General features: G+C 49.6%; 6 protein-coding genes across 6 annotated transcripts; 3 read left to right on the top strand and 3 right to left on the bottom strand.

Moving 5' to 3' along the window:
• Positions 1-481: 481 nt before the first annotated feature.
• On the bottom strand, positions 482-2,453 carry FPOAC1_003935 (uncharacterized protein; the record flags this gene model as incomplete). Its single annotated transcript, XM_044848490.1, has 3 exons — positions 482-592; positions 768-1,484; positions 1,647-2,453. The coding sequence occupies 3 exons, from the start codon at positions 2,451-2,453 to the stop codon at positions 482-484; spliced, it is 1,635 nt and encodes a 544-aa protein (XP_044714406.1).
• A 67-nt stretch (positions 2,454-2,520) lies between these two features.
• Positions 2,521-4,426, bottom strand: FPOAC1_003934 (uncharacterized protein; the record flags this gene model as incomplete). Its single annotated transcript, XM_044848489.1, has 2 exons — positions 2,521-3,346; positions 3,375-4,426. 2 exons carry the CDS (start codon positions 4,424-4,426, stop codon positions 2,521-2,523), a joined length of 1,878 nt encoding a protein of 625 aa, XP_044714405.1.
• Positions 4,427-6,346: 1,920 nt separating this feature from the next.
• FPOAC1_003933 (uncharacterized protein) lies at positions 6,347-6,760 on the top strand (the record flags this gene model as incomplete). Its single annotated transcript, XM_044848488.1, has 1 exon — positions 6,347-6,760. The coding sequence occupies one exon, from the start codon at positions 6,347-6,349 to the stop codon at positions 6,758-6,760; it is 414 nt and encodes a 137-aa protein (XP_044714404.1).
• Positions 6,761-8,466: 1,706 nt separating this feature from the next.
• Positions 8,467-10,652, top strand: FPOAC1_003932 (uncharacterized protein; the record flags this gene model as incomplete). Its single annotated transcript, XM_044848487.1, has 3 exons — positions 8,467-8,576; positions 8,893-10,579; positions 10,632-10,652. The coding sequence occupies 3 exons, from the start codon at positions 8,467-8,469 to the stop codon at positions 10,650-10,652; spliced, it is 1,818 nt and encodes a 605-aa protein (XP_044714403.1).
• Positions 10,653-14,352: 3,700 nt separating this feature from the next.
• On the bottom strand, positions 14,353-15,829 carry FPOAC1_003931 (uncharacterized protein; the record flags this gene model as incomplete). The annotated part of the gene is made up of 3 exons (XM_044848486.1): positions 14,353-14,779; positions 14,927-15,077; positions 15,121-15,829. The coding sequence occupies 3 exons, from the start codon at positions 15,827-15,829 to the stop codon at positions 14,353-14,355; spliced, it is 1,287 nt and encodes a 428-aa protein (XP_044714402.1).
• A 1,398-nt stretch (positions 15,830-17,227) lies between these two features.
• FPOAC1_003930 (uncharacterized protein) lies at positions 17,228-20,338 on the top strand (the record flags this gene model as incomplete). The annotated part of the gene is made up of 3 exons (XM_044848485.1): positions 17,228-17,870; positions 17,969-18,312; positions 18,476-20,338. 3 exons carry the CDS (start codon positions 17,228-17,230, stop codon positions 20,336-20,338), a joined length of 2,850 nt encoding a protein of 949 aa, XP_044714401.1.
• Between the last annotated feature and the right edge of the window lie 124 nt (positions 20,339-20,462).

Genomic DNA, 20,462 nt, shown 5'->3' with positions numbered 1-20,462 from the left:
ATCCTCCCTTTATTTTCCTCCTTTGCCCCGTGTATGTGCCACTTAACAAAGCATACCGAGCATCCTACCTCCCGCACTCGATCTAGCCAGCTATACAGCCTCGTCATCCGCCGGCTCTCCTCCTGCACGCTCTCCTTCAGTCGGTTAACCACCAGAACCCTTCCTTCTTCCCTATCTTCTCCGCCATTCACCTTATCAGTTTCCCTTAAGCACCGATCACAGTATTCTGCCCGCATATCGCTACAACAAAGCTCAATCCCATCAAAAAATCGCCCAAGCACGAACCGCCGACAGCCCTCACCCTTTATAAACAATTCAACTGCCTCACGGTTCATGTGATCAATATCACTGCCGAACTCGTTTGCCCAGCCCGCCCTTCCATCTGTCACAATCACCGAGTCTACAACCTCACCTCTCTGTCGACCGCCTCTACCTGTCTGCTGAACAAAGTCGACTAGTCCAAACGGCGGTCCCGCATGAATTACACCAACGATGCCCCTGATGTCGACACCGGTCCCCAGTCCAGTCGTTGCCGCAATCCACCGCTGACCGTCCCGCCCATCGACCCAGTCTTGCACTGCACTAACTCGTGCTTCCCGCGTTAGCTTGCTGTGATACGCTTTGCAGCCAACCATCGCAGCTATTGCCTCACACTGCTTGATCGAGCGGCAGTATACCACTCCGCGTTGTGCTGTCTCCATTCGCTCCTCGATCGCCTTCATTGCAGCTACCACTCCGTCCTCTATTGCCGTCTTCCCCGGCCTTACCTGCTTCACTCGGTACCGAATATTCACCCTCATCGTCGGAGCTCGGATGATTGTTGCGTCCTGTGCCAGCATTCGCTCCCGGAACCAATCCTCCATCGACACCGGCAGCGTCGCAGTAAGCATCACCAGCGGGCACCCGAACCGGTGCAGCCCCGTTAGCAGCCCTAGCCGCTCTCGGTAGCTGACGTCCATGATAGCGGTGTGACACTCGTCAAAGAACACCCTTTCCAGCAACCCTCGACCCCGAATGCTCTCGACGTATGCGGTGAATCCTTCGCTCACGGCCACATCGGCACTGACCACTACCAACCGCGCGTCCCGCTGCCGTTCATCCCTCTCTTGATCGATATCGTTTCTCCATTCCATGCAATCGATGCCGAGCTCGCGTGCCCTTGAAACCAAGTCCTGCACAAGAGATACAAACGGGACAACCACAATACTGACCGGTCCTCCACCCGTGCCTCGTTCGTCTTCCATAAAAGCCGGCAGCATAAATAAAATGCTTTTGCCACCGCCTGTCGGCAGCACCACGATAAGCAACTCGCTCCGGATGCCGTCATTCTCTAGTCGCATAATCCGGTACATGCCATCGCGCTGCTGCGCCGTCTTCCATCCTGCGTCTTCGCCTAGCATACGCTTCAGCCCAGCATCTATCTCTGCATCCTCATAGCGGGGGGCCAAGTCGCCATCCAGCGGGAGTCTCGGTGAAGTTGCCTGCTGATAGCGGTTATGTGTTAGTTATAATAAGCTTATTCTTACGCCCTACCCTATAGCGCCACTCCCCCATCTTTTCTGTACCAGCACCAATTGTAATCTATCCCAATAATTCCGGCGTATTATGTATATACATAATAGCAGAGTAAATACTACTATACGTACCTCTCGGTCTATAGCAAGCCTTTGCCTCTTTGCTGATCTGTCGACTACCGGCATAATATCGTCGTCATGAGCCCGGCGTTTCCTGTCACCGAAATCACCATCAGTTCGGGCCAGAAATTCATGCCACAGACGGCTGATCTCCCGGAAATTTGACAACATCTCCGGCTGCAACTGACTCGGAAATTGAAGATTGACGGCATAGTGATTCCGTGCGATTCGACTTCCGTGTGTCGCTTGGATGTCCCATACATACTCAACTTTCGGTCGTCGGTGTGCTTCTCCAGTTAACGGATCGGCCGCCTCGTCGTCGCTGTCCGCCACGGCGGCTTCCAGTTCAACTTGCTGAACAATTAATCCCTTGATTCGACGACCCATCTCAATAGCTACATGCCGGTAGCTTGAAACAGTTAGCTGAACCCCAATCTGTACACCTGTGACAAGCGCGAGCTGCTTGCTCAGCTTTGCCGTGTCCCAGATCCCCTTCTCGGCCGACTTCCATAGCCACGGGCTGATCGCTTCGGACGGGCCTCGAATGCCAGAGAGCCGATGCAGCACCTTCTCAAACGGCAGCAGCCATGCGACATATGCCACCATCATCAAGCTTGGGCCCTCAGGCAAGAAACGCGCTACCTTTCGGCCTTGCTTGCCATTCAATCCCTTGCTTTTGTCCCGGTCTGTGATGAGCACCACCTGCCCGTCAAAGACAAACACGTTCTTCGGCAGCTGATCGGTATCGCAGTGCTTCAGCGTTGACACCTCCGGACCTCGCCCGGGCTGCCCTCCCCATACATGCACAACCGGGAACATACTTGACCGGAACTGCCGCAGCCAGCCAAGATACTCATCCATCGCCCGTTTACGGCACTCGACCCGACTACCGCCGTTCCCTGCATCGACGATCTTCCACAGCGTCGTGCCCAACAGCCCTCGTTAACTTCTCTGCACCCGGCTTGAGCCATGCATTCTTCCGGTTCGTCGCAAATGACCGCCCTGGGCCCTCAAACACCAAGCTATCGGCGATGTCCTGTAGCCGTATTGTTTCGCGGATCTGACTCCATTGTCCGTCCATAAGCTTGTCGAGCCAGCCCTCCGCTTCTCGCACGAATGCCTGTGCTGCCCGTTGAAAGCTGTTTACGGTGATCTTGTCGCCCAGATAGTTGAGCGTCATGCCATTACTGTCCCATAGCACCCGCGCTTGCCCACCTTCCTGATTACGGTAGCCCCTCCCGTACGTCATCCACTGGATAATAGCACTGAACGGTGTATACGAGCCGGTTGCGAGCCAGTCGCGATGACCCTTCTGGAACCGATCGATAGCCGCAAAGCTCGTGTCGCAATTCGAGTCGTCGGAGTCGTACGGGTCGTCCTCAAAGAAGTGCTCTAGCATCAGAATCCGCCCGCACCATAAGAAACCGGCGAGAAACCGGGTATGTGTGTGGGACGGTACCCACGTGCCATCCTCCTTGACACCCAGTACAGCCGTGAAGTGGAGCAGCGGGTTGTAGTACTGCTTCTTCCCAAGCTTCTGCTTAATCGACTTGATGCAGAAGTCGAAGACAGCCTCATCAAGTGCCTCCCTTATCGGGGTCTTCTTCTTCTTCTTCTTCTTCTTCTCCCTCTCCTCTATCCCCTTCTCTGCTGCCCTTCGTGACCTGCTGCTGCCCCTGCCTCTTCTTCTTGTCGACAACAGTATCAAGTCGCTGGACGATGTCAGCCAGGGAATTCCACTGCTCTTCCGTAAATCGGATACCGTGCTCTGCCTTGGCCCCATCGCGCCCAAGCGCCTGAATCCGGACGCAATAGCACAAGTACCGCTGCCAGCACGCACTGTACCTGTCCATCGTATCTGACTGCTGCTTTCGGCCGAACGGGGTCGATACCGGCTTGGTCGGGTCAATGCTGCCGAGCCACTCGAGCGTTTCGTCCGGCACCCTATCCAGCCTCTCCATACAACGGCCAAGCTCGCGCCGGAAACTCTCGGTCAGCTCACGTAGCCTCTGGTTCGCTTCACGGCGCTCGCGGGGCCACATCCGCTGCTCGACTGCGGCAGAAGCCGGTGATAGCCCCGCCTGGTACAGCGTCGGTTTGTCCCTCTGCTGCAAGTGCGCCGACCATTTCATAAACTGCACCCATCTCGACTCGGTGTCGACTCCGCCTGGTGCCTCTACCTGACGTTGCCGTTCCGTCTCTGCCTTCTTTAGATCCTTCTCACATGCCCGGACGGTCTGCGGTAGTAGAGCATCCCCAGCAGTTACGCCATCGTCAGCGCGTTCAGTGGCCGGATCGCCATCGGCGTCGGTGGTTTCGGCGCCCCGCGCTGGGTTGACGATCCAGTACCTTGCATGCGGGGCTTTGCGCAGTGACTGAAGCATTACGTACTCCCGTCCGCGCTTACCTTCCACCTGCGTTCTGTGTCTGTTGCGGGTCTCGTGTGTAGAAAAGTTCGACTTGTTGCGGGTCAGAAAGCGACAGCCCCCGGCCCTACAGCTAAACCCCTTATATGTCCTCAGCCCGGGGATCGGCGCGCTTCCATCTGGTGGCAGTTGTATGTTCTCGTCTGCTGGATCCTGCAGTGTCCGGGGGCGCCACCCCGACGACGAGAACGATGCTGCGAATGCAATTACCGCCTGTAGCTGCTCTCCAACAGTTTTGTGGCAGTTGCGGTAGTGGTGCTCTACCTTATCGACCTCGGGTTTGATAGCTGCCTCGCAGATCAGACAAAGCAGGACATCAAGCTGCTCGCAAAGCTGAATTATCTGGTCCACTGTATTATTTTTCATGGTTGTACGTAGTGGTGAGTGAACGGTGCTGCCGCTGATATAAAACGCACAATTCAAATCTGGCTGCGTCTGGATGATGATACTGTTGTTATTTAGTATCATGATAATGCCTACTGATATAAATATATCTGGCTTAATGTAAATAGACTTGCTTTTGTTATTGCTACAGTGATATGTAAACTCTATTTTTAAATTACTAATTACGATTTACCTGTATGTAAAGAATTGATTGAACTCTTCCCTCCCCTCGTTGTTTTCTGGGCCTGTTATTGGTATTTGGTGTTAGTTCCCTGTCAACTTGGGGTTGGGGTTCGTCTGTTTTCGACCCAATCACCGTTGTTGTCCTGGGGGAACGTTGTCCTGAGGGGAATGGCCCGTGCACGACCCGCAACCGCCATACAATCTCGCTAACCCCAAGTGTTTGTTCAGCCAGAACAACACCCGGACTAGAGACCAGGTAAGTACTGGCTTCATCTGAGATATTGCTGGTATGATTGCTAATGCTGGATGTTTCTGTGGAAATAGTGGGTAAGTACTGGCTTCACCTGAGATATTGCTGGTATGATTGCTGATGCTGGATGTTTCTGTGGAAATAACGAGTAAGTACTGGCTTCATCTGAGATATTGCTGGTATGATTGCTGATGCTGGATCCTTTTGCGGAAATAGCGAGTAAGTACTGGCTTCATCTGAGATATTGCTGGTATGATTGCTGATGCTGGATGTTTCTGTGGAAATAGGAGGTAAGTACTGGCTTCATCTGAGATATTGCTGGTATGATTGCTGATGCTGGATGTTTCTGTGGAAATAGGAGGTAAGTACTGGCTTCATCTAAGATATTGCTAGTTTGATTGCTGATGCTGGATGTTTCTGTGGAAATAGGAGGTAAGTACTGGCTTCATCTGAGATATTGCTGGTATGATTGCTGATGCTGGATGTTTCTGTGGAAATAGGAGGTAAGTACTGGCTTCATCTGAGATATTGCTGGTATGATTGCTGATGCTGGATGTTTCTGTGGAAATAGGAGGTAAGTACTGGCTTCATCTAAGATATTGCTAGTTTGATTGCTGATGCTGGATGTTTCTGTGGAAATAGGAGGTAAGTACTGGCTTCATCTGAGATATTGCTGGTATGATTGCTGATGCTGGATGTTTCTGTGGAAATAGCCTGTAAGTACTGGCTTCATCTGAGATATTGCTGGTTTGATTGCTGATGCTGGATGTTTCTGTGGAAATAGAATGTAAGTACTGGCTTCATCTGAGATATTGCTGGTATGATTGCTGATGATGTATCCTTTTGCGGAAATAGCGAGTAAGTACTGGCTTCACCCGAGGCTCGGCGTGAACGCTAGCCCTTCTCTTTAACCGCTATCTCTATATATTTGCGCGTTTTTCTGATTTTAACCATTATCCTAGTATGCTACAGACTTATGGTCGTTCTCGGGTAACTCATCCCTCAAGGAACGTGTAAGCTACTCTTCTTTCCCCGTCATGTCACGAAAGGATCAAAAAACCTTAATCAGAGAGTGGCTCCGAATTTGCGATGACGGACTTTGTGGATCAGATGGCAAATGCCGCCCGGCTGACTATCACCCTTTGCCAACCCGTCTGGTTGATTTACACAGTGTCAGCGACGGTGATGTGAAAGGTGATGTGAAAGTTGTCAAAAAACCTGTGGACAATCTAACATCGGACGTCGACTATGTTGCTCTTTCGCATTGCTGGGGCGACCTGCCAATGGAGGATAGGAATAAATGGCAATTCAAAGGTGGTGTTGAGGCGACATTTCGCCTGGAAGATTTGCCGAAAACATTCAGGGATGCAATTGAGTTGACTCGCTCGATTGGTAAACAATATATCTGGATCGACTCGCTTTGCATCAATCAAGGGGATAAAAAAGATTGGATAAAAGAATCGGAAACTATGCACGAGGTTTTCAAGAACGCTTACTGCACCATCGCCGCTACTTCCTCTAAAGATTCACATCAAGGATTTCTCCAAGAGTCAATAACCATACCCCGCGATCTAGACTCATCCGTCGATTTGGAATCCGCTACTTCGGACTCATCCCTCGATTCGGACTCATCCCTCGATTCGGACTCATCCCTCGATTCGGACTCATCCCTCGATTCGGACTCATCCGCCCATTTGCCCTCATTCGGTAAATACTTTGAACGCTTCGTGGAGAACGGAATTTTGAACACCCGGGCATGGGTCCTGCAGGAACGTGCACTATCACGACGGATCATTCACTTCACGGAGCAACAGCCATTTTGGGAGTGCGGAGGAGGCATGACTTGTGCAGCGCTACGATCAGAGGGCTATATGCAAAAGTAGGTCTATATGAGGCGGATCTATATTTGGCATTGACTAATTGTTTAAGTGGTCAAAAATCTTTCTGGAGTGACCCAGAATTTCCGATGTCGCTTACGAAGCGTGCAGTAACGGCGAACATTAAACTTTTCCAGTTATTGTTCAAGAAATACTCCAATTCATGCCTTACGAAGATGACAGATAGACCCATCGCGGTTAAGTCACTAGCTAGCGCATTGGCACAGGCCATAGGGCGTTGCCAAGTTGAAAACGGCATCTTTGATCAACCGCCTTTTTTGCAGCGGAGTCTCCTATGGTATCGAGATAAGAATATTGTTGATTGTCACGACCAGGGTCCCTCCGACTCAGGCTGTGACACTGATTATAGTATTGACTTCCAAGATACGAACATTCCACAGCCGCAGACATGGTCATGGATGGCATATCATGGATCAATCGATTACTTGAAAGTTGGATATGATGTCGAATGGAATATGAGCGTTAAACTTTCAAAGACAACGGCCGATTCTTCAAAGACAACGACCGATTCTTCAAAGACAACGACCGATTCTTCAAAGACAACGACCGATTCTTCAAAGACAACGACCGATTCTTCTCCCATCCTCCTCACCTGCCGGGTGGTTAAGCTTGAACTCGAAGCTGTGGAACCGAAACAAGAGGGACGACATGGACCATATCGCCTTTCGGTGAATCCACACCAAAAGTCAGGAAGTCGCAAATCCGGACAGGAGGACACTGTGCGCCACCACGGTCATCCCAACAACGACGGAGTAGTAGGAGAACTGCGGTTTGATAAAACAACAAAAAAAATACCCGAAGGGGTGCGGTGCGCGTTACTAGGAAGAACAGGCCACAAGCCCTCTTGGAGTGAGGACAAAAAGGATACCGAGGATGGAAAGTACAGTGACAAGAAGTATTATATCTTCCTTCTTGTTGGAAAGACGACACCATTGAAAAGAATTGGGGTTGGATGGGTTTGTCAGAGTGTGTTGAACTTTAATGGCGAGAATGATGTAAAGGAAATCATATGAAGTTCATGTCACTACTTAAGTGGCTGAGCGAGGAGGGCACGGTCATTCAACATGTCCGATTTAGTTCTGTTTTATAGTGGTTAGTAATGCATCACATGTAACATTATGGAACATAAGTGTCAGATATTGGTGTCAATTGTGTGTATCATATCTCAGCTGCGCTGTTTTCAAGAACCTCTACAGCCAACAGCGACCTAGGAACTATTACCCGTTGGCTCGAGCCGGGGGGGGGGGCTGTGACGGTTGTGATTCCCAAGGGATAAACTAGTCCGTACTAGGTTTATGTTGCAGATGCGTAGGGCGTTGTCACTGAGCGGTTGCGGAGTGTCACGTCTCTTAATAGTGAATAGTGCGGGTAAGGCGTATTCAGGTAAAGAAGTTTTGTTGATAGCTGGTGAGCTAAGTTCTATCTAGTGCTAAGAGAATGTATATATACTTGGAGGTATGCAAGTCGAACGAGGTTGGTTCGACAATATACAAGTCGAATGGCGTGCGTTCGACTTCTACAGGGTGGGTAGCTGATGATTGGAGCGAAAAGTGGGGTGCTTATCCCACGTGCATAAGGACCTGTTGGGTCGTAACAATTATGATATGAGCCGATCAGCTATCCATCAGAGATTTTACGAGCGGCTTCGTGATGCAAATACCGCCGGCGTTTATCGCCGCCCCTCATAGGAAATGCCGTTCCTTTCAAGCGACGCCGTTGAATTTAAACTCAGCAATAATCAGGAACCCTCTGGTGGTGATAACCTCATTACAGGGGATTCTGATGACTCTGATTTCAACGAGTCCGTCATTGGAGTCGCTGACCTGACGCAAGATATCGATGAGGAGCCTGAAATACCCCCCCCCCTGATGCATCACAACCTAGTACTCCAGTCCCAAATCAACTCTGGCAGAGTTGATTTTATTTGACCCACTTTAACCCTAGCAGGGTTGATTATGGCCAGGGTGTAGAGTTGATTTAACATTAGCGCCGATCAAAACCGGGGTTCTGCTAGAGCGCGACGCGTTCTTTCGCGTGCTATAGGAGAGGTGAATCATACTACTAGATGGTTTCGTTGTTAATCAAAACACAAATGTCACTCACATCTTACGAACAAGAACCCAACCAAACGGTTTGAAATGTCGTGCTTGCGGCCATATTGTCCGTCCCATCCAAAAGATACAAAATCATTGCGCTGAAAAGCATCAATGGATCAACCCAAGAGGCAGGGGAAGACCAGCACCGAATTGCCACACATCCGCTGATGAGCTACCATGGGAGGAACATGTCGCTTGTCAGCGATTCTTTCCTTCTGGGGAAGGCAGCAAATGGTTCCAGGTCAACACACAGGCAAAAGGACGGGCGAGCAGATCGAAAGTAAAGCCGAGCACCAAGAAGCCGCAAGGAACGCCCCATGTTCTCACATCTGAGGCATCAGCCCATCTACAACAAGTCATAGACCGAGAGGCCAGATATCGAGAAGCTTTGGGTCAACCACGATCAAATACCAATGACACAGGAACTGACACTTTTGCCTCTACAAGCTTATGGCTGGACAGAACACAATGGCCTTCTATCTACCGAGGGTCCCGAAGAGACGTCCTGCGAGCGTTAATCAGACTACCCGATCGCCACTCTCTCAACATAGACTACATCTTGGGTCAGGGCAGTTCGGAAGGCGCGCCGGACCTCGTAAGCCCAAGAGAGGACGAACAGAAGATATCATGCATCATGAGAGCACTGGACTCTGTAATAGACCGTTGTGAGGATACGGTTCTTAGTACCAGTCACAATCTTCGTTGCTGGCTGCTCAGCTCAAGGCTCCAGAGCCGGCGGGAGATCGCCTTCAACTTGGTTGCAGAGAAGAGTAGCGAGATTAAATACCGGAGAACTCAGAAGCAATTGCTGGCTTTTGTCCTGCGAGTATACCGAATGCCGGATGGCTCTCGACGAGAAATGACGAATGTGAAGATAAAGCCGGAGATCTCCACACAGCTAGATCAGATATGGGAGCACAACATCTGGAACCATCTCGACGTGTCGGAGGGAACTTGGCCGATTATGAAAAGACAGAGAAGTTCCGTGGTAGGGATATACTCTGATCCTACGGGCGGTCAATCCATTGACGTTCCTCTCAATACTCGAGTTTGTCAGGGACCAGGCCGGAAAGAAGGCGTCGAGGATGACGAGACAGACGATGAGAACGTTGAAGCTTGGGAACTTGAGGACGACGAGGATGATGAGGACGACCAGAGCGACTACGGTGATTCTGGATATTATGATGATGATTCTGGTGGATACACAGCTAGAACTCACCAAGGTCTGTTCTCAGGCGTATCAAAGGACTCTGCTGCTTATGAAATCGATCACTTCCTTCAACTCTTGTTCCAACTTTGTATCACACTTAGTACCGAAAGCTTTCTCGGCGGGCAGCCAAGCTCCACACTGCTTATATATTTCAGCGGTATCCTTGGGTTCTCTGCGGATGGTCAGAGATTCCAACTCGCTCGTCAGTATTGCTCAAAACTGTCAGCGATGATCTATGTACAGCGTCTATTATTCCTGGAGCAAGCACTGCCTTTGCACGGATATGGAGTGCTCGGTATTCCACAACGGCCGGAAGTTGGACAATTCGAGTATTTCGACGAAGTCCGAACCAAGTATATGATTCTAGGCTCGCAGTACCCATTGGCGGAGCTGATAAGCCTTCGAGATTTCGGACGCAACGTTGCACGCACTGAGCCACCAGCCATGCTCTTCCACTGGAGCAATGATGGCGAGACAATATCTCATGGGACTGTTCAAGTAACAATGAACGAATTCCGTAAACTCCCGGACTATTTTATCACGCAGGCAGAAGTACTATGCGATCGATTAATGTTTGAGATCCAGCCAAATATTGACTTGTCGAGAGTCAAAGACAATATCACAAGTACAAAAAGTGGATACAGCTTTGTCACCTGTCCTGAGAATGGTCTTGAGTCAGCATATTTAGACCTATTAGTTCATGTCTATACCGCAGGCAGAAACGGACTAGCTAAAGACGGAATATGGAGGTGGCATGCTGTGATAACATATTTAAAACAAGTCAGTAAGATGGAGGAGCAGCTTGCTGGCGGTCTTTATACCGCCTGTGGTCAGACACCACGAATCAGGGAGCTCCTAAGTCTCGAGTATGAGAATGGACCGAACACAAGTTGTGGAGTATACGTTTGGGGTGGATATATGGCGTACGTCATCTGCCATCACAAAGCAAAGCAGTGTTGCGAATAATATAAACAATAAGTATATTGGCAATATGGAAGCCTCGCGATATTATTGTATTGCCAAGTGGTGCATATTGTATTAGGCCATATGACATTGGCCTATATTGTATTGTATTGCCAAGAACCCAATATATTGCCAGTATGACAATACATCCCATATATTGCACGTGATCTGGGTTATTCTACTGCGGCAGCTAAAGTACATCACCTTGAAGCTCTCGTATCCCAAACTATGACTTCAGGCACTCCAGAGCTTCAACTACATCACTACCAAGCCGATTTCGACGATCTGTAATGGTTATCTTGGCCCCGGAGAAGAGCCGCTCCGGCTCCGCAGACATTGCGGGAATTGACAGTATGTCCACCGCCATTTTACTCAAGTTTGGGTAGTTTTTCTGCTGTGTCTCCTCTAGCCACCATGCAAGGGCGCTTGTGAACCCGTAAACCCGTTCAGAGTTGCAATATCGTTCATATTCATCCGTGACGAGCGACGGCTGCAGGTGCTTGTTCCTCCAGTTCAAGAACCCGTTCGTGGTCGTCGATGGGACCTCGCAGAGAGGAAGAGGTGATTCCACGGGTTTATAGTCATTCCACAGCGTCTCCATCAACTCCTTTGACGACTCAACCCACTCCTTTTTCCAGTTCTCCTGTATGTAGTGCCATTTATGCGAAGGGTGGAGCACGATAGTGGCAACGTAGGCAGGCGATTCATCAGTGAGCCGGTAGTACTTGTCCAACTTGGCCCAGCCAGAGTTACACATGGGCGCCATTATCGGATCGTCAATATATGCCTCCTTCCCTGCTTCGAATTGTGCCAAAACGAAATCCATAGCCAAGAGGACGTTATCGAGTGTTGTAAACGATGACTCGAGAGCCTTGGTCGTCATCTTCAGCTTCTCTAAGAAAGACTTGATTTTCTCCAAGATGATCCAGTCCTCTGAAGAGAGCTCGTCTCCAGCGCAATCTAATTCCATCCATTTGTTGAAATAGCCGTCAATCGCATCTCTGAGGTTCAGGGCCACTCGCAGCATGTTATACCACGAACTCCATCTTGTGTCGTTGTCCCGTGCGAGCTTACGGTTATGGCTAATAGTAAGAAACTTTTGGCTGCGCTGGACACTTCGTTGGATGAAAACGACGAAGTTGTGAATCTTGCCAAGAGGCCCCTTTTTCCGCCACGCTTCAATATGTTTTAGTGTCACATTATGCACACTAGGATCGTCGAGTTCGAGCTTCTCATTATCGGTGACGAAGAGGAAGGCTTTGGCGGCGAGGTTGATGATATGGCCTTGGCAGCGGAGTCGGTGCACTTTGGGATCGTATTGGATGTCATATCGGCGTAGGAGGCCTGTGGGATGTTAGGGCCGCCAGTCAGGAGAAATAGTCAGTTGTACTGACCAAGCGAAAGGGATCTCACCATGGTGTCGTTATTGCCAGCGTTGTCCATCACGAAATATCCAAGCTTGGAAGCAAAGCCCCATTCGTCAACCACCTTCAAAATGGCCACAGCGAGACGAGAACCGTCGTGCTCACTGTCGATGTCTTTCAACGCCAAAACATGGTGTTCCAGCTGACCGTCTTCCGTGACATAGTGTGCGACTACGCCTAAAATGGCCAAAGAATTGGGAGAAGTCCAAAGGTCGCAGCTGATGTGAATTCTTGACTTTGCCGACTGTATGCGCTGCTTGACCCTCTCTTTCTGGCATCCATATTGGCGCATAATCCATGTCTTGACGGTATCATGCGTATCCGGAAGCCAAGTCTCGATATCGTTATTGGTGTAGGCCAAGAGTGCTCGGAACTCTGGGCATTCCACGAGCCGAAATGGGAGAGAGCAGGCCGTGATAAAACTCACGTATAATGCCTCGAGCTGGTCAGGTTCGATCGAGTCTCCGGATTGATCGTTGAGTCGACGGCGTTTTCGGGGATTTTCTTCTGCCGCAACACGAGCTTGTTCGATAATAGTTCGTATAGTTGTAACTTTCGCTGTTCGCGGGGCTCCTTTTGGCAGGCCGTGACCGCCAGCTATCCCTGCTTCTTATATAGGGTAAGGCCGAGTTCTGCAGCTTTCACGGGGCTAATTCACCCAAGAATTAACAGCCCAATATAGATAATATATTGCCAATATGGACATCCTCATATTATATTGTCACAATATCGTAGACTTCATATCATATTATCACAATACCAGAAAAGGCATATTATATGGTATGTATTGCAATATACTACTTTATTGCCATATTATTCGCAACACTGTCGAAAGTATTTAGTAGCCTTCTCTCGCAATCCAAGCCCAAATGGAATCGCCTTACAAAGAGTTACTCAGATTTGCAATCACAAACAGCCGCATCTATGTCCAGCAACACCCATTCACAAGATAAAAGTAATGATTCGGGCCAGCATGCGGAAGAGGCTCAACCTACTGAGAACGCAGCCGAAACGAACGGGCCGGACGAAGTAAACGAGCCACAGTCTGGTGAGACAGCGAACGGTCCGTAATTCCTCAATGAGTTTGTCTATCCGTATAACATGACTAATATAGACCAGTTACCCCAATCAGTGAGATTGAACCAGGGGAAAGCGAGGAATTCACGTTGGTATAGACAACTTAGGATATTTTAGCTGGATTGCAATGGAGGACATCAGCGCCAGTCGTGATTGGATGCCATCAAGGAAACTTAGGCGATCGGAATATTATTTTTCCTAGCCGAGCTTGCTGCCCAACTGAAATCAAATAGATATCACTCTACCAACTTCATCACAGCATCACCTTGTTTCTTAACATAAGAATAAGATTGACTCTTCTACAATACAACTCATGGGAACGCATACGAAACATGAAATCTCAACTAATACGCAAGATCTTGTTGCCGTGATCGGTCGCCAGTCGCCAGTCGCCCCGAGCCAGGTTTTAGGTGACCTGGAGTACAGTCAATTTCCTACGTGTGAAGAGCTAAATACCCTGAAAGAAGAAACTAAACTCCTGGAGGTAAATTTCTTTTCCTCGCTCATAATTTCCTACTAACTAACCAGACTCGGGGTCTTAAGACATTTTTCGGGACACAGGTTGTCTTAATCATCGACCAGTACGCACTTCGGCACAAGGCTGTAAAGTGGATAACGGCAAAGTGGCATACTTATATCCCATTCGTTCAAGCAATGTTTACATCCGCTTGGGACGCGGTGAGGAAGACCAACTGGTTCAGTGGAAGGAAGGTTTCCGTTACTGTATGACAGATGGCGTCCTTTTTAAACCAGTCGATGATCCAATTGAGTATGTAATGTTTACATTCAGAAAGAAGGAATAGAATTCTATGCAGCGTAAAACTCTTCTGTTGCATTTGGCCCGATAAGTTCGACCTCTGTTCCGCGAATCCAGTCATCGGGCTCGTCCCTATCCTGACTGGGAAGTGTTCCAGTTTCAAGTGCATTTTTGCTTAGGCTAAGGCTTGTAATATTCCTAGCTTCCTCTTCGATCCCAGTATCATAGCATAGCATAGGACCTTGACTAGGGGACAAAGGGTGTCCATCTGATAACGTCGTGGAATTTGTGTCCACGCTGATAATAGAGTTGGGGAAGTAAGATGGCGAGCGGTCAGAGCTAATTGTTGACGAAGGGTCTAACGGTCGTGGTCTACTGCTGGGTGAGTCCAGCTCAATGTTTTGATAGCTAGTCGCAGGACTGGTTTCGTTTCGCTTCCTCTTAAGGGATATGTGGAGGTTGCCTTCGTCCTCGGAGCTGGGAAAAAGAGTACGTTTTTCAAGTACTTGGGACAGGGGGTTTGCTTCCGTGTTATTAAACAGGCGTGCTCCAAGAGATCGTCGAATTTCAGCTAGGCTACTCCCCTTGGTCAGTTATCTAAGGCGGTAGGAACAAGGAACTCACGATTTATTTGGCCGCCACAGCTGCAGCAGAAACACTACGTATAAAGGCGTGCGGGCTTGTACTTCTTGTGTGGGGTCCCAAGCGTCGACAGAAGATATAATATAATCAACATCGCTGTTGGTCAGATGACAAAGAACGGTAGGATATAGTTCTTTGCAATTAGCAAACGAACCATGCGAAAGAATTTAACTTACTTAGATAAAAGAGAAGTTCGAAGGCACGATGCCCAAGTTTCTCATAAAGGCGATCAATTAGTGCCACTACTTTCAGCGTTCCTGCCCGGACCTTTCTCAAGAACCTTGTTTCCTCCCCCAATTTGCTGTCTTTTTGGGCACTAATAAAGTTTTTCATAGCAGCGTCAACTTTAGACCTGTCTGCGCCAATGCTCTCCTCAAAGCAGCAAGTCACAAAGAATAGAAATGATATCAAAGTAACAAAACCTGACAAGGCAGACAGCTCCTGCGTAAAGGCGGTCGCCTGTTCTCCAAGAGCAGATATCGAATGATCCTTAAGTTCATGTTGTTTGAAGCGCCAAGCACAGCCTCGAATCTTTGAAAGGGATGATAGAATCTGCTGTTCATTCTCAAACCCAAGTTGATGCCGGGCTATCTGCCAATCTTTTTCGGTTCGCGGTATCCTCTCTAGGAGTCGTGTAGCTCTTTGAGTTACGCGAGGAGCGTCATGGGTGAGTGGCGGCGGAGTTGGGTCGTAATGACAAACCTGGAGCGAACTGTTCTCCTGCTCCTCGTTGGTAGCTAGGAAAGAGGGTGCGGGGATTAAACAGCATGTCTCCTTGAAGGCACTTGGGTAACGAGCTTTGACCGTTAGGAAAAATTGTTCCAGGTAGTGATTATACGCGCCGTCATCGCCGGAGAATGGGAGGACCCGAGGTCTGCTAGCCATTATGGAAGATAGATATGTTGTAAGAGGAAGTCTGGATTTTGAAATGGGCTCTGGCCTCCTTTAAACCTTTCCTATTCTGGGGTGGCACTCCAGAGTGCCACTCCAAATATGGAATAATATAATGTGCGTGTGAGATGAACGGAACATGGGCAAGGGGGGCGTGTTTTCTTTGCGACAGGGAGCTCAAAATTGGGTGGGTCGGCGTGAGCAAGCGTATGAGGAGTGGAACGCCAAGCGAAAAGTATTATCAAAAGCAAAAACACTCTCTCAAGGTGAATTACTTAAAGTAATGTGCAACCCGGCGAGGCAACTACTTGCAGGCCTCACCGACACTGGTTCGCCAAGCACTCAACAGTTCAAGTCCACCTTTTCGATCAACCACTTCATGATCTCTTCTAATACCCTGAGAAACTGGGGTCGCGGCGCATACGACACAACAGGCTGCCCAAAGCCTCCTCCACGACCTAGACCAAGTTAAAAATGTCGCTTTCAAGTTGCGACGAAGTACTCCTTGCGATATGCATACCAATCGCCTGCTTAACTACCATTGTTAATATTGCTATATATATCTATATTATCTATAAACCCCGTTATACAAGTGCATCAACATCACCCCCTCAAGCTTCTCCAGGGGAAGACCCCCCTGTCATTGGCATCTGCGGTAGTGATCGAACAGTCGTGGAGTGGATGGCAACCAGAGGTGTTACCGAAGGGCTGAGATCAGATACCGAATTTGGTCTCTATGAGATTAGGATGAATCCATCACCAGATGACCCGACAGTGGAAGTTTGCATTATTTTGCATGATGCAAACAAACCCACTAGGGAGAGCTGGAGGCACACAGGAAAGCCAGTTGTACTCGAATTGCCGGTCAATGTCATCCTGGCGAGAGTACATGCATTGGAGTCAGAAAACACGCCGAAGGGGTCCTGGTTAGGGTTACAAGTGACAAATATTTAGAGCCTTCCACTTACAAACCTCCAGATTTTTATAAGATTGCTAGTAAACTTGCCATTTTTGTACAGCTGACCTGCCTGAACCCAGGTTTGGGTGTCCGTGCGCCCTCAAACCTCCAGAACTTTTGCCAATTTATATCTTAATCCTAGGTTTAGGTGTCCGTGCCCGCCATCCTCCATCCCTCCCTCTGAACTTTTAAACTTCTACTTCTTCTCCGCACTTTTCATGCGCCCTCCCTCCCTTCTATTTCCCATTACTATTCTTTGATTAGTCACCTTTCTGATCCCTGTATTGTCTCCCATTCAATATAATACTCCTCATCTTTTCATCCATCCTATTTCTCTCCCCTCAACTATTCCTTCCCATATCTCACTTGGCGTGGAACAAAGTAACGAAATATATATATACTAATCCACTGCTGTCCTCGTCCTCAGCGGCACCATGATTAAAACTGGTCGCCGTCTGCCTCCTAAATCCAACACGAATCCCCGGCCATCCAAGCGCCGGAAAACTACACCTATCCACCCTCCTCATGAACCCCATCATTCATCCACTTCTCTCTCCCTTAACCCCGTCGTCAACGACACCCCATCATCACCACCACCCTCACCATCTAAGCCTGCCAAATCGCCAAAGCCTTCTCCACCTTCCTTCACCGAGGTCGATTCCCTGAGGAAACAGGCAGAGCCCTACCGCCTTGCCGTCGCTGAGCTACCCATCCATGTGCTCGACTCCTCCTGGTCTCGCGGTAGTAATAGGCCCCTCGACCGTAACCATGTCGCCCATCTTTGCCGCTCTTTCCAGAATGGTGGCCTCACACGTCGAGCTGAGCAGCACTTCGTCCAGGTCTCCTGCAGTGCCGCCGCCGTTCAAAAAATGATCAACGCCCTCCCAGATACTGATCAAAGCCATGTCCAGGACCGACGTCAGCATGTGTTATCGTTCAGAAATTGGGCCGATTTCATTGACGAGAGGCCCGAGCTCATGGCTGGTCAGCATCGCATCGAGGCCTTGAAAGATTACGTGAAACAGACGCATTCCGATTCGAACGATTTATGGTGGATTTGCGAATTTTACGACAAAGGTGTGACCCCTCTCAATTGCCGTCCCCAATACTATTGGCAGATCTTCATTCCGTACATTTTATAGACACATAGTAAACCATACTCACCTCCTACACAGACACTCTACCAGTCGAACTTGACATCAAGCTTCGTGTCAATCGCCGTGATCTCACCCTGCCCGACACCCATGGCCAAATCTGGCTACAGCTCGTCTCGGCCTTTGATCGGGATCCCACTTTATTTTCTGTCGAGAGAAATGTCAACAAGAAGGGTATCGAGAAAAGCATGCTCGACATCTTGTGCCTGACAAGTGAAGCTCGCTTTCCCATCAGCCGTCTCGTCACGCTGTGGCGAAGCGAGCGGTGGAGACCCCGGGTGACTCGCTGGTGTCGAACCTCCCTGGGGAGAACCACGTTTAACATTTCAAAATGGTATCAGATTGCAGGGTACAGACTGGATGATGTAAGTGGCTCGCCCTTGGTGTCTGGGAATCATGGTTCATCATCATCATCATCATCATCATCATCATTCGTCATCTCGTCCATCTCTTCCACTCCAGGGCAAAAGAAAATAGTCTTGGACACCATCAAGCCTTACCTAGAACATATTGCTAACATGGGAGTAGTATTGGTTCGATACGTTCTACCAGGTTCTCGAGACCTTGAGGGCACTTCCTGCCTCTACCTCCGAGTCCATTCAAATTTCCGATTGGAATGAGCTAGCCGGCAGCCTCAAAAGCGACACCTATGATGCTGCGGATGTTCGCCAGGTCTTTTATCCCAAGGGTCACGGCAACAATAACGACGACAGCAACTCCAGCCCATCGCCCCCTTCCACCATCAAACCGGCCCAAAAGACAGCTCGGCGAAGTGGATTTCTAAGCTCCCTCGACAAGGAAGCCTATGACGGTCTTTGCCGCCATCTTCAACAGAACCTCACTCTTCGGTTTCCAGATGTGCAGCCCTTGTTGAAGATCAAGAAGGAGGAAGGCGAGGTCATGGCACAGGTCATTGACCACGTAGTACGTTGGGTAAACACTCAACCCGCAGATATCGTCGATACTCACGAGAACAATAAGCCCTTACGACGACAGGACTTGGTACCTGCGATCGAAGGTCTTATGGTAACTACTCACGGGGATGATTGGTGGACTCAGCGGAAGGAAGGTGGTGATATCGATGGCGCTGACGATATGGCATCCTGGCTCGACCTGCGCTCACGAACGCTGGAAAGGAAGGTCCTCGACTACGTCCGCAACCATATGACCGAGTTCAGGGATCCCTCGACGAAACACTATCTCGACTTGATGCCAGAAGAACATGATGAGCACTATGCAGAACGCTTCAGTACCGGCGACCTCTGGACGGGTCTATTTCACATAGTCCAACACGCCCTTGGTCCTGCATTTCGTCCGGTGTGGGAGAGTTCGATCTCTGAACGCGTCGGTACAGATAACGCGATTCATCAACCGCGGTCCGAGATACGCCACAGACCACCGGCCTCAGCCATCACACGAGCTATCTGTAGTCAGCTGGGAAACATTCCCGAGGTGAAGGGGAATCCTGCACTGAGAGGCGTGTATGCCTCAAACGAGCTTGGTGCCTACATCGATCATGCTGTTCTCTCGTGGGCTTCCGATCGATGCCGCAAAGCAGTGGAAAACAACGAGTCTGATGAAGGGCATCCTTGGTCGAGTGAAGCACTCCGCGCGATCCAGGTGGCGTATCAGGGGTACGAGGGGATCCTGGCAGGAATGAAATCAGCCACTGCAATTTCTGAACACGATGATCAGCAGCAACAGCAGCGGCAGTTGCCATCTTTGCTTCCACCGGAAGAGCGTATCAGCCACACTTCGAATGAAGTTCCCTGTCAACAACAGGGCACCGTATCATCATCGAATCACCACATCACCAAGCAACCCCCATCGTCGCAGGGGTCTATTCCGGTCAACACGGCAGACGGGACACATCGTGACAGCGGGCGCACAAGGGCCATAGCCATGGAAGAAGGCCTACCTCAAATGCAGCAGCAACAAAAGCAGCAGCGCCAGCAATCACGGTATCCTCAACAGCAGTCACCACCATTGCCGCCACCGCTTGCTGATAATGTGACCACTACGATAATATCCTCGCCGCCTCCAGCCCAACGGACGGCAATGACGAGAAGCCCCCACCACAGAGATGGCAAACAGGGGAGGAGTTTCGCAGATTACAGTTACCAGCCACCTCCTCAGAAGTCTTACGTTACAGCTGAAATCGGCCGTCCGCTGCAAAAACTACCGAAGGGGGATATTGGGAGCGGCAGGACCCGCCAATCACCAGCAACAAGGACATTACTACCGAACGTGCGGCCAAGCCCTAGCCAATCCCAGACGACTAGGGCGAAGCAACAACGCCAGCATCACCGGGATCAAGTCCTTAGCTCTCAGCTACAGAAGAGATCGCCCTGGATGGATGGTCCTGTAGCGACGTCTGGAAGTAAACGTTGATCCTTCGAGCGAGTCATACCCTATACCAAAAGATAGACGGTGCAATCTGGCGAACCATCAGCAGTAGCACAGCAATAAATAATATATCAAGTAGTAGTAATTATTACAATAAATAATAATAACA

The sequence above is a fragment of the Fusarium poae genome, chromosome 1, assembly GCF_019609905.1.
Source record: "Fusarium poae strain DAOMC 252244 chromosome 1, whole genome shotgun sequence".
NCBI lineage: Eukaryota > Fungi > Ascomycota > Sordariomycetes > Hypocreales > Nectriaceae > Fusarium > Fusarium poae.
Note: the sequence above shows the minus strand (reverse complement) of the source record. Positions and strands in the feature narration are given on the sequence as shown.